At 47.4% G+C, this 13,595-nt stretch overlaps 1 protein-coding gene across 3 annotated transcripts in view; it reads right to left on the reverse strand.

The window, feature by feature from the left end:
• Nucleotides 1–13,595, reverse strand: part of LOC139567730 (patatin-like phospholipase domain-containing protein 6) — a 40,644-nt gene that overhangs the window by 22,939 nt on the left and 4,110 nt on the right. For all 3 annotated transcript variants that reach the window (XM_071389187.1, XM_071389188.1, XM_071389186.1), the window contains exons 2-9: nucleotides 13,029–13,126; nucleotides 11,562–11,615; nucleotides 5,535–5,622; nucleotides 2,522–2,604; nucleotides 2,315–2,406; nucleotides 2,024–2,164; nucleotides 1,612–1,771; nucleotides 1,055–1,135 (exon numbers count right to left, since the gene is read on the reverse strand). In XM_071389187.1, coding sequence (XP_071245288.1) covers nucleotides 1,055–1,135; nucleotides 1,612–1,771; nucleotides 2,024–2,164; nucleotides 2,315–2,406; nucleotides 2,522–2,604; nucleotides 5,535–5,622; nucleotides 11,562–11,615; nucleotides 13,029–13,085 — 756 coding nt within the window. In that variant the 5' untranslated portion in view covers nucleotides 13,086–13,126. The remainder of the gene's footprint in view (nucleotides 1–1,054; nucleotides 1,136–1,611; nucleotides 1,772–2,023; nucleotides 2,165–2,314; nucleotides 2,407–2,521; nucleotides 2,605–5,534; nucleotides 5,623–11,561; nucleotides 11,616–13,028; nucleotides 13,127–13,595) is intronic.

A 13,595-nucleotide genomic window follows, 5' to 3' on the forward strand; every position in this document is an offset into this window, starting at 1 on the left:
TAACTCTTAGAATATACTGTACTAACTCTTAGAATATACTGTACTAACTCAATATTAGTGACTTTACAGACATTTTGGAGACTTGAGACATTTTACAAGTTCCTATTTTCAGCAGTAAAGGGAGGGGAAGTTTGTGTTGGGAGTGGTTTCACATGCTAGCTAGGTGTACCTGAAACAAACACAATGACAAGGCTCTTTCAGCACTGCCCTATTTATTTAACTAGGCAAGTCAGTTAAGAACAATTTCTTATTTTACAATGACGGCCTACCCGGGCCAAACTCACCCCTAACCCGGACGATGCTGGGCCAAATTGTGCACCGCCCTATGGGACTCCCGATCACGGCTGGTTGTGATACAACCCGGGATCGAACCCGGGTCTGTAGTGACACCTCGAGCACTGCGATGCAATGCCTTAGACCGCTGCGCCACTCGGGAGGCCATATAGCAGTCAATGAAAACTGAAAGCAGCCGTTTTGCTGCAGTGACTTGGGTGAAGCCTTTTTAAAATGTCCCCGTGACCCACGCACTAACAAAGAACTGAACTACTTAACAAAATGTTTATAGTCTCAAGCCAAGAAGAGGGAACTAGCAGAACCCACCAGCAGAAACCATTGATTTAGAGACATTTTCCATTTCCTTTTCTCAGCCGTAAAGCAAGGGCTCATGGATGTTTGTGTCAGTAAGTTTTCCCAGGATTAAATATAGGGGTTACATGCTAGCTACCAACTCCTCTTGACTCTAAAGGGTCATGTGTTTAATAGCACATTGTATACATATTGGAAGTAAAAAAATCTCACCAAAAGTAAAAGCTGACTTAAGCCACACAATAACATTAAATTGCGAAATCGTCATGATTTTGATATGACTCAACTTAGCCTCCAAAGCTGAGGCTATGATTCAACTCTAGATTGCCCTGACTTGTTCCTTGACTAATTTCAAAGTTCTGACTGAAACGTGAAAGACAAAGACAAAGGGGTGACTCAAACAAGAAACGACACGTGTATGGTGATTTAGGGAGTGTGGAATGCGGGACAGGAAGTGGGCATGTCTTACGGTGATGACGTCCAGGATGCTGAGGAGGCTGTGGACACTGTCTCCGGGGTACACCTCCTTCACCACACCGTCCTTGCCGTCCTAAAAACACACAGGGGTAAAACAGAGTATGTCATAACAAATTAACATAAACAAAAGACACATATATTCATGTTAAAAAAAAGCACAGAAAAACACAGGCAAACAGTACAATTGACAGTTAAAGAGAAAACATTCTGTTCATGTTAAGTCATTCCAATCTTTGCCCAAATGCAAGTTTATCGTGGTCATAACATTCTGAACTCCGAGATCATTCCATTTTAGCCTTTTCCTCCATATTGGGATAATCGGAGTCAAAAACTAATAGGTGCTAATCATTATTTAATGTCCTACTAGAGAGTTAATTGTTAGAGAACTGTAAGCCCCTTATAAGTTCCTATTTACTCGTTAGCATAGACGGAGGCTCATTTGCACAGAAGGCAAAAAAAACAAGAAAATGTAAATGTCTGGCCTTAAATGTCTGCCCACCCATACACACACACACACAGACACACAGAGACACACACTCTCTCTCTCACCATTCCAGTAAGGCACAGTTCTAGTTTTCCGTCCTGCACCACGTAGATGCTGCTGTCAGGCTGGCCCGGTCTGAAGACGTACTCTCCCTGTTGGAACTGCAGGAACACCATGTGTTTACACAGCTCCAGGAACAGAGGCTTCTCAAAGTGGCCCAGCACACTACAGGGGGGGGGAATAGAGATGGAGAGATTACTACAGACACACATTTGCTGACGTACATATCACCTTGCATCATAAATAACTACTCAATATTATTTGTAGATCAGTCAGTCAATTTACCCATGATACATGGCGGTTTTGATACTTTCAAACACACACACGTCTCCTCCATATAGATAAGGACTCCACAACATCTTAACACACACAGAGTACACTCTACACACACACAAACTCGGAGAAGTCCCTACGTACCGGACGTTCTTGAGCATGTAGAGCACCTCGGAGGGCAGGTGGGAGTTGGCCACGTCAAACTCTGTAAGGTCGGCCTCCAGCACCGAGGGAGGAGGCTCCTTAGCTACCAGGGTGGGCACCTCCTTCTTAAAACGCAGAATCCTGGAGGGAGGAGAGGGGGAGGGATGGAGAGAAGGATGAGAAAGCGGGAGGACAAATGTATAACAGACTATTGTTCTCTACTCTGTAGTCACTAAGTTTGTTAGCATCATGGATATCAGTAGAGTAGACGGGTAAACCGTGTTCACACACTTTTTGGCAATGTTGAGCATTTTCTGCTTCTTTTTGAGTCGTGGGCGCGAGGAGGAGGCTGTGCCCACCAGGGAAGAGGTGGACTGGGACACCTGTGAGAGCAAGAGGTCAAAGGGCAACTATGGCAAAAAAGACGCATTGTCGAACAAAAGGGTACCATTTTACTTTGCTAGAATCCCCAAAACGCATCCCACCACAGCCACTAACCTTGCGCATGATCTTTCGCCCATAGAACATGACCTTGTCCCTCTTGCGGAATCGATACTTGGGGGCCTCCTGGGCTTGCAGGTCTGTGAGAAGTTAAAACATACATATATGGAGATACTAGAGCACGAACACAAACAGTAAATCAATGTGAGCAAGATAAAGTAACAGTATGAACATTTTAAGATACATTATAGCATTGTATAGCAAACTAAAACCATCTATTCACTAGCAAAACTGAAATGAACTTAAAAAATATATATATAAAGTTCTTGGGCTGACCACATTTAGTTGACTGGACGATTGTTTGGTCAACAGGCTGTTGGTCGACCAAGATTTTTTAGTCGAGCAGTTGCAAATGGATTTTTTTAAATTCCATGGCGCACGAGACACCAGTCTGATTGGCGCCCGTCTCAGTGGACTAATCCATTGCGGAAGCCGCGGGGATGCCACGGTCCAAGATGAAAGGGGGTGTGGCTAAAATGCATGTCTCTCTCCAGAATGCGCTCTTTCCCGCCATTTCGTATACATTCATTGTTTCATAAATGAATTGTGTGAATTCTTTGCCCTTTGATTTTAAGTGTCTATCAATTCCACATTACAGACATCACCAGTAGTAACCAACATTTACCGTTAATTCCCAATCTACAATGTTTGTTTGGTTATGGTAATTTCTGTTAAAATATTACTATTAGGTCTACAGTCGTTTACCGTTCTCATTGTCGGAGTGGACACGTTGTTTGCAGTGCTCACAGCCTATGCTACACTTGTGAGAAAAAAAGCTTTGGTTCATTTCGTTCCATTTACGAGTTGTCAATTTATTAATTGTCTTTTGTTTGGAACACTCCTGTCAATGTTGAGTAAGGACGTGCACCTGACTACGCATATAGAAGTAGGCCTAGGCTACATGGCCCCTGCGCTAATGGTGGCCTATAAAATGTGCCATTTTGGGGATGTCTGATAGTATTTCTGATTGTCTTAACTCACCACCACTAATAAGCTGTAGAGCTTCTCAAAGAAATGCTTTCTTCACCTCAAACAGAACGTTAACAAAGTCTGTTTTTAGAATCCATTGAGAATGACAATAGTTTGTCAATGCATTTGAAAAATATTTCCAGATCTCTCCCTTTCGATAACCACTCAGCATGAAAGGGAAAACATCTAATGCTCTGATCCAGTGGAAATGTCATAAAATACCTGGATTACTTCTTATCCCTTGCACAAATAGCCTACAGCTGTGTCTGTCCCGAGCTCACTGGAGCAGGAAACTGAGGGCCCAGAATATTTTATACAATGTTTGCTAGCAGGAGCTTCTGCAGGACACAGTTGATGCAATGTTTCAAGTTCATTGCAGACAGGCCATGCATTGCCAACGTAATTGATAGGATACTTATATATTTTTTTAAATCTGGATATTTTCTACCTGCAGGGTGCAATGTTTTTATTTGCTGGCTTTATGAAGGCAATTTGTACATAATTGGCAATGGCAATAGTTACTTTTAGATTTGTATCATTTTCATTTAGATTTCGATATAATTTAGATTAACCACATGACAATGACTTTGAGATACAAAGATTATTATAAATTAAATGAAACTGTTTCACAAAAATGTGCATATGAAAATCATAACTGCCACGCAGATCGGTAGAAATGTTAAGATAAATTGGTACTCCAAATGGAAAAGGTTGCCGACCCCTGGTGTTGCCTATCAACGGCAACTTCAGGAGCTTAACGGCAGAATCTGCAAAGGTGAGCGGGAGGGTCAGGAAAAGATTTTGCCTATCTTGACCCCTGGCTTCCTCAAGAGTCATATGTCTTAATTATTTAAATCAAACAGTGTGCTTAAAGCATCAGACAAGCTCAGTGCATATAGTTGATTTTATTAAAACCCAGTGTATAGACGACACACACCCTACATGACTAAAAGTATGTGGACACCTGCTCGTCGAACATCTCATTCCAAAATCATGGGCATTAATATGGAGTTGGTCCACCTTTGCTGCTATAACAGCCTCCACTCTTCTGGGAAGGTTTTCCTCTAGATGTTGGAACATTGCTGCCGGGTCTTGCTTCCATTCAGCCAGAAGAGAATTAGTGAGGTCGGGCACTGATGTTGGGCGATTAGGCCTGGCTCGCAGTCGGTGTTCCAATTCATCCCAAAGGTGTTTGATGGGGTTGATGTTAGGGCTCTGTGCAGCCCAGTCAAGTTCTTCCACACCTGGCATCCACCAAACAGATTAGTCAGTCGGACTGCCAGATGGTGAGCGTGATTCATCACTCCAGAGAATGCGTTTCCACTGCTCCAGAGTCCAATTGCGGCGAGCTTTACACCACTCCAGCCGAGGCTTGGCATTGCGGATGGTGATCTTAGGCTTTTCTGCCGTTTCTCAGCCATGAAACACATTTCACGAAGCTCCCGACGAACAGTTCTTGTGCTGACGTTGCTTCCAGAGGCAGTTTGGAACTCGGTAGTGAGTGTTGCAACCGAGGACAGACGATTTTTACGCGCTATGCTCTTCAACACTTGGCGGTCCCGTTCTGTGAGCTTGTGTGGCCTACCACTTAGCGGCTGAGCTGTTGTTGCTCCTAGACGTTTCCGCCTTACAATAACAGCACTTACAGTTGACCGCGGCAGCTCTAGCAGGGTACAAATTTGATGAACTGACTTGTCGGAAAGGTGGAGTCCTATGATAGTGCCACATTGATAGTCCTATGATAGTGCCACACAGTACATGGCTATGTGCTCGATTTTATACACCTGTCAGCAACGGGTGTGGCTGAAATAGCTGAATATACTAATTTGAAGGGGTGTCCACATACTTTTGGCCATATAGTGTATATGGAAAAAGACACAATCGACGACTTTCGGTCAACCAAATATTTTGGGGGTCGGGGACAGCGCTACAAAGTTCTTAGGGGTAAGTGAAGGGCAATCGCTAGAGTAACTGAAGCTAGCATTTATTTTATTTAATAATTAACGGAGAAAACACATTGGAGAGAGAATGTGACACGTACTTCTGAGCTGGATCCTCCGCAGCATGAAGAAGATGAGGATGGCGATGAGGATTATGGCGATGCCCGCACCAATCACCATCCCCATCATCTAGAGAGAGAGAGAGAGAGAGAGAGATGTAGAGAGAGACGGACAGAGGGAGAGAGAGACGGACAGAGGGAGAGAGAGGTAGAGAGAGACGGACAGAGGGAGAGAGAGGTAGAGAGAGACGGACAGAGGGAGAGAGAGGTAGAGAGAGACGGACAGAGGGAGAGAGAGGTAGAGAGAGACGGACAGAGGGAGAGAGAGGTAGAGAGAGACGGACAGAGGGAGAGAGAGGTAGAGAGAGACGGACAGAGGGAGAGAGAGGTAGAGAGAGACGGACAGAGGGAGAGAGAGGTAGAGAGAGACGGACAGAGGGAGAGAGAGGTAGAGAGAGACGGACAGAGGGAGAGAGAGGTAGAGAGAGACGGACAGAGGGAGAGAGATGTAGAGAGAGACGGACAGAGGGAGAGAGATGTAGAGAGAGACGGACAGAGGGAGAGAGATGTAGAGAGAGACGGACAGAGGGAGAGAGATGTAGAGAGAGACGGACAGAGGGAGAGAGATGTAGAGAGAGACGGACAGAGGGAGAGAGATGTAGAGAGAGACGGACAGAGGGAGAGAGGGAGAGAGAGACGGACAGAGGGAGAGAGAGGTAGAGAGAGACGGACAGAGGGAGAGAGAGGTAGAGAGAGACGGACAGAGGGAGAGAGAGGTAGAGAGAGACGGACAGAGGGAGAGAGAGGTAGAGAGAGACGGACAGAGGGAGAGAGAGGTAGAGAGAGACGGACAGAGGGAGAGAGATGTAGAGAGAGACGGACAGAGGGAGAGAGATGTAGAGAGAGACGGACAGAGGGAGAGAGATGTAGAGAGAGACGGACAGAGGGAGAGAGATGTAGAGAGAGACGGACAGAGGGAGAGAGATGTAGAGAGAGACGGACAGAGGGAGAGAGATGTAGAGAGAGACGGACAGAGGGAGAGAGATGTAGAGAGAGACGGACAGAGGGAGAGAGATGTAGAGAGAGACGGACAGAGGGAGAGAGATGTAGAGAGAGACGGACAGAGGGAGAGAGATGTAGAGAGAGACGGACAGAGGGAGAGAGATGTAGAGAGAGACGGACAGAGGGAGAGAGATGTAGAGAGAGACGGACAGAGGGAGAGAGATGTAGAGAGAGACGGACAGAGGGAGAGAGAGGTAGAGAGAGACGGACAGAGGGAGAGAGATGTAGAGAGAGACGGACAGAGGGACAGAGATGTAGAGAGAGACGGACAGAGATGTAGAGAGACGGACAGAGATGTAGAGAGACAGACAGAGGGACAGAGATGTAGAGAGAGACGGACAGAGATGTAGAGAGACGGACAGAGATGTAGAGAGACAGACAGAGGGACAGAGATGTAGAGAGAGACGGACAGAGATGTAGAGAGACGGACAGAGATGTAGAGAGACAGACAGAGGGAGAGAGATGTAGAGAGAGACGGACAGAGATGTAGAGAGACGGACAGAGATGTAGAGAGAGACGGACAGAGATGTAGAGAGACGGACAGAGATGTAGAGAGACAGACAGAGGGACAGAGATGTAGAGAGACGGACAGAGATGTAGAGAGAGACGGACAGAGATGTAGAGAGAGACGGACAGAGATGTAGAGAGAGACGGACAGAGATGTAGAGAGAGACGGACAGAGATGTAGAGAGACGGACAGAGATGTAGAGAGACAGACAGAGGGACAGAGATGTAGAGAGAGACGGACAGAGATGTAGAGAGACGGACAGAGATGTAGAGAGACAGACAGACGGACAGAGATGTAGAGAGACGGACAGAGATGTAGAGAGACGGACAGAGATGTAGAGAGACGGACAGAGATGTAGAGAGACAGACAGACGGACAGAGATGTAGAGAGACGGACAGAGATGTAGAGAGACGGACAGAGATGTAGAGAGACAGACAGAGGGAGAGAGATGTAGAGAGACGGACAGAGATGTAGAGAGACGGACAGAGATGTAGAGAGACAGACAGACGGACAGAGATGTAGAGAGACGGACAGAGATGTAGAGAGACGGACAGAGATGTAGAGAGACAGACAGAGGGAGAGAGATGTAGAGAGACGGACAGAGATGTAGAGAGACGGACAGAGATGTAGAGAGACAGACAGAGGGAGAGAGAGGTAGAGAGAGACAGACAGAGGGACAGAGATGTAGAGAGAGACGGACAGAGATGTAGAGAGACGGACAGAGGGAGAGAGAGGTAGAGAGAGACAGACAGAGGGACAGAGATGTAGAGAGAGACGGACAGAGATGTAGAGAGACGGACAGAGGGAGAGAGATGTAGAGAGAGACGGACAGAGGGAGAGAGATGTAGAGAGAGACGGACAGAGGGAGAGAGAGGTAGAGAGAGACGGACAGAGGGAGAGAGATGTAGAGAGACAGACAGAGGGAGAGAGATGTAGAGAGACGGACAGAGATGTAGAGAGACGGACAGAGGGAGAGAGATGTAGAGAGAGACGGACAGAGGGAGAGAGATGTAGAGAGAGACGGACAGAGGGAGAGAGAGGTAGAGAGAGACGGACAGAGGGACAGAGATGTAGAGAGACAGACAGAGGGAGAGAGATGTAGAGAGACGGACAGAGATGTAGAGAGACGGACAGAGATGTAGAGAGACAGACAGAGGGAGAGAGAGGTAGAGAGAGACAGACAGAGGGACAGAGATGTAGAGAGAGACGGACAGAGATGTAGAGAGACGGACAGAGGGAGAGAGATGTAGAGAGAGACGGACAGAGGGAGAGAGATGTAGAGAGAGACGGACAGAGGGAGAGAGAGGTAGAGAGAGACGGACAGAGGGAGAGAGATGTAGAGAGAGACGGACAGAGGGAGAGAGATGTAGAGAGAGACGGACAGAGGGAGAGAGATGTAGAGAGAGACGGACAGAGGGAGAGAGATGTAGAGAGAGACGGACAGAGGGAGAGAGATGTAGAGAGAGACGGACAGAGGGAGAGAGATGTAGAGAGAGACGGACAGAGGGAGAGAGATGTAGAGAGAGACGGACAGAGGGAGAGAGATGTAGAGAGAGACGGACAGAGGGAGAGAGATGTAGAGAGAGACGGACAGAGGGAGAGAGATGTAGAGAGAGACGGACAGAGGGAGAGAGATGTAGAGAGAGACGGACAGAGGGAGAGAGATGTAGAGAGAGACGGACAGAGGGAGAGAGATGTAGAGAGAGACGGACAGAGGGAGAGAGATGTAGAGAGAGACGGACAGAGGGAGAGAGATGTAGAGAGAGACGGACAGAGGGAGAGAGATGTAGAGAGAGACGGACAGAGGGAGAGAGATGTAGAGAGAGACGGACAGAGGGAGAGAGATGTAGAGAGAGACGGACAGAGGGAGAGAGATGTAGAGAGAGACGGACAGAGGGAGAGAGAGGTAGAGAGAGACGGACAGAGGGAGAGAGATGTAGAGAGAGACGGACAGAGGGACAGAGATGTAGAGAGAGACGGACAGAGATGTAGAGAGACGGACAGAGATGTAAAGAGACAGACAGAGGGACAGAGATGTAGAGAGAGACGGACAGAGATGTAGAGAGACGGACAGAGATGTAGAGAGACAGACAGAGGGACAGAGATGTAGAGAGAGACGGACAGAGATGTAGAGAGACGGACAGAGATGTAGAGAGACAGACAGAGGGAGAGAGATGTAGAGAGAGACGGACAGAGATGTAGAGAGACGGACAGAGATGTAGAGAGAGACGGACAGAGATGTAGAGAGACGGACAGAGATGTAGAGAGACAGACAGAGGGACAGAGATGTAGAGAGACGGACAGAGATGTAGAGAGACGGACAGAGATGTAGAGAGAGACGGACAGAGATGTAGAGAGAGACGGACAGAGATGTAGAGAGAGACGGACAGAGATGTAGAGAGACGGACAGAGATGTAGAGAGACAGACAGAGGGACAGAGATGTAGAGAGAGACGGACAGAGATGTAGAGAGACGGACAGAGATGTAGAGAGACAGACAGACGGACAGAGATGTAGAGAGACGGACAGAGATGTAGAGAGACGGACAGAGATGTAGAGAGACAGACAGAGATGTAGAGAGACAGACAGACGGACAGAGATGTAGAGAGACGGACAGAGATGTAGAGAGACGGACAGAGATGTAGAGAGACAGACAGAGGGAGAGAGATGTAGAGAGACGGACAGAGATGTAGAGAGACGGACAGAGATGTAGAGAGACAGACAGACGGACAGAGATGTAGAGAGACGGACAGAGATGTAGAGAGACGGACAGAGATGTAGAGAGACAGACAGAGGGAGAGAGATGTAGAGAGACGGACAGAGATGTAGAGAGACGGACAGAGATGTAGAGAGACAGACAGAGGGAGAGAGAGGTAGAGAGAGACAGACAGAGGGAGAGAGGTAGAGAGAGACGGACAGAGGGAGAGAGAGGTAGAGAGAGACGGACAGAGGGAGAGAGAGGTAGAGAGAGACGGACAGAGGGAGAGAGATGTAGAGAGAGACGGACAGAGGGACAGAGATGTAGAGAGAGACGGACAGAGATGTAGAGAGACGGACAGAGATGTAGAGAGACAGACAGAGGGACAGAGATGTAGAGAGAGACGGACAGAGATGTAGAGAGACGGACAGAGATGTAGAGAGACGGACAGAGATGTAGAGAGAGACGGACAGAGATGTAGAGAGACGGACAGAGATGTAGAGAGACAGACAGAGGGACAGAGATGTAGAGAGACGGACAGAGATGTAGAGAGACGGACAGAGATGTAGAGAGAGACGGACAGAGATGTAGAGAGAGACGGACAGAGATGTAGAGAGAGACGGACAGAGATGTAGAGAGACGGACAGAGATGTAGAGAGACAGACAGAGGGACAGAGATGTAGAGAGAGACGGACAGAGATGTAGAGAGACGGACAGAGATGTAGAGAGACAGACAGAGGGAGAGAGAGGTAGAGAGAGACAGACAGAGGGACAGAGATGTAGAGAGAGACGGACAGAGATGTAGAGAGACGGACAGAGGGAGAGAGAGGTAGAGAGAGACAGACAGAGGGACAGAGATGTAGAGAGAGACGGACAGAGATGTAGAGAGACGGACAGAGGGAGAGAGATGTAGAGAGAGACGGACAGAGGGAGAGAGATGTAGAGAGAGACGGACAGAGGGAGAGAGATGTAGAGAGAGACGGACAGAGGGAGAGAGATGTAGAGAGAGACGGACAGAGGGAGAGAGATGTAGAGAGAGACGGACAGAGGGAGAGAGAGGTAGAGAGAGACGGACAGAGGGAGAGAGATGTAGAGAGAGACGGACAGAGGGAGAGAGATGTAGAGAGAGACGGACAGAGGGAGAGAGATGTAGAGAGAGACGGACAGAGGGAGAGAGATGTAGAGAGAGACGGACAGAGGGAGAGAGATGTAGAGAGAGACGGACAGAGGGAGAGAGATGTAGAGAGAGACGGACAGAGGGAGAGAGATGTAGAGAGAGACGGACAGAGGGAGAGAGAGGTAGAGAGAGACGGACAGAGGGAGAGAGAGGTAGAGAGAGACGGACAGAGGGAGAGAGAGGTAGAGAGAGACGGACAGAGGGAGAGAGAGGTAGAGAGAGACGGACAGAGGGAGAGAGAGGTAGAGAGAGACGGACAGAGGGAGAGAGATGTAGAGAGAGACGGACAGAGGGAGAGAGATGTAGAGAGAGACGGACAGAGGGAGAGAGAGGTAGAGAGAGACGGACAGAGGGAGAGAGATGTAGAGAGAGACGGACAGAGGGAGAGAGAGGTAGAGAGAGACGGACAGAGGGAGAGAGATGTAGAGAGAGACGGACAGAGGGAGAGAGAGGTAGAGAGAGACGGACAGAGGGAGAGAGAGGTAGAGAGAGACGGACAGAGGGAGAGAGATGTAGAGAGAGACGGACAGAGGGAGAGAGAGGTGTGCAGCCGCTGATTAAAGCATAATTAGAACGACTTCATGGAATGAAACACTGCACACCAGACCACAACATATGAACGAACCATGCTCGTCTGTAGTTCTTCCTCCACAAACGCCTTGATGTTATTAAAACCTTCCTGTTGGTAGACAAAAAAAAGAGAAGTGAACAACCGTATAAAATAGCCTATATACTATGTAGACAGGGAACTTTTTCCAGAGCTGGGAAAGTTCTGTTACCGAGTTAAATAACTGACGTGTAAAGGAATTCAGGCTTTGGGATTTGCCATGCCCAGGGAAAGGAATGGCAGAGGAGAAGGAGGAATGATGAAGTAATAATGTTTCATCTGGGTTGAATCAGGTCTGACAACTTCCAGAGAGGCTTTTAAAACACATCCGGTCACCCAATGTGTTTAGTTTGGCCTAACTATTTATCATCAACATCCTCTTTTGCCAGCACCCCAACCCACTTGTTCATTCCTCCTTCCCTTCTTTACCCAGCTTAACTCAAATAGCTCCGTATAAATATATGGGACAACATAACTCTCAACCAATACCTTTGATGATGATCATTATTATTATTATACAGTAAGCCTAATTGCCTTCTGTCAATATTGGTTAAGTTGCCTTGCACCCATGTCAGCCTGGCTCTGAGACCAATAATAGGAAAAGTGACTGCTACTTCTTTACTCTGCTGCACCAGACAATAACACAGATCTCATTGAGACGTGATGCAATCTGATTAGGCTGTGATCAGCTGGCTGTAGCGTGCGTGCGAACAAGAGACAGAGCAAATTAGACAGATAAAAAGGGAATGAGGAAACTTGAGAGAGCATACAAGAGACAGCGAAGGAACGAGTGAGAGAGAGAGCCAAGAGAGATGTCTAACTCCTATGCCATACACAACCACACAGTTGGGGACCATAGCAGAGAGATTACAGTGAGAGTCTCTTGTCTTTTGAGGTCACTTTAACTTTAAATCAATAGGACTCTTTTCTACAGAAGGATATCGTAGAACTTGAGTGATGTTCTGCCAAAAGGACCTTCCCTGTTCTAATCCCATCGCTGATTAAGACTAGGCCCTATATGACTCATTGAAGGAGTGGAGATCCTAGCTCAGAGATAAGCTTATATAGTGTTGCTGCAATAGAAAGTGTGTGTGTGAGAGAGAGAAGGGGATGGCTGAGTTGACCACTGGTCACATGACCAATCAGATAGTGTATCACAATGGGGCAAGGCCAATGGGCTTTTAGTACTCTGGCGCTCAGCCAATCAGTGACTGAGCTGGAAGAGAAGGGCGGTCAGTGCTTGATCAGGAGAAGAGACGAAAGAGAAAAGGACTCAGCTGCAGTTATTGATGAGAAGTTGGTTATGGTCTGACAGATGGTGGATACTGTACATACTGCAGAAGACATTTTGGTTGAATTAATACAGTTGTGCAACTGACTAGGTATCCCCTCACACACTCTCTCTGTGGGAGCGGTACTGTAGTAGTTGGTGAGGTCAATGGGGCCAGAGTAAGTGGTAGAGGACAGGATTTTGTGTGTTCTTACTTCCAGAGGGGCATCTGCATGTTCTTGGCCCTCTTGTTCCGAGGTGCTCTGTCCCATTCTAACCCCGCCTCTTCACCAGGCTGGTCCATCAACGGCCTCTAAGGAGACAAAACAGGATGTTGGCATTAGACATGTTTACGTCTCACACACAAGTAGTAAAGCAAATAGCTTTTTAGTAGCATGGAAGAGAAACCTGGACTTTTACGAAGAGCAATGACTAACAAAATTATTCTCAATACTATCTAGTATGCAATTATGACTCATTGCTCTTTGTAAAGGTTGTCCAGGTTTAGGGTTGCAAAATTCTGGTTACTTTCCTAAAATGTCCAGGTTTTCCAGAAATCCCAGGTTGGAAAAGTCCCTGAAGCAGGAGGCAACAAGCAGGAATTCCAGAATACTCCTGGAAAACCCGGGAAGTTTGGGAAAGTCACCCATCCAGGTTTCTGAGAGGTACTGCTGTTTATAGATACATACTGTATATGTGTTTATGCATAAACAGCAGAGCCTCTCAGCCAATCCCCATCCGTTCCCCTCCCCCACTGAAACTGGCAACATGATCCTCTCCCA

This window comes from Salvelinus alpinus, chromosome 2, assembly GCF_045679555.1.
Source record: "Salvelinus alpinus chromosome 2, SLU_Salpinus.1, whole genome shotgun sequence".
NCBI classification, from domain to species: domain Eukaryota; kingdom Metazoa; phylum Chordata; class Actinopteri; order Salmoniformes; family Salmonidae; genus Salvelinus; species Salvelinus alpinus.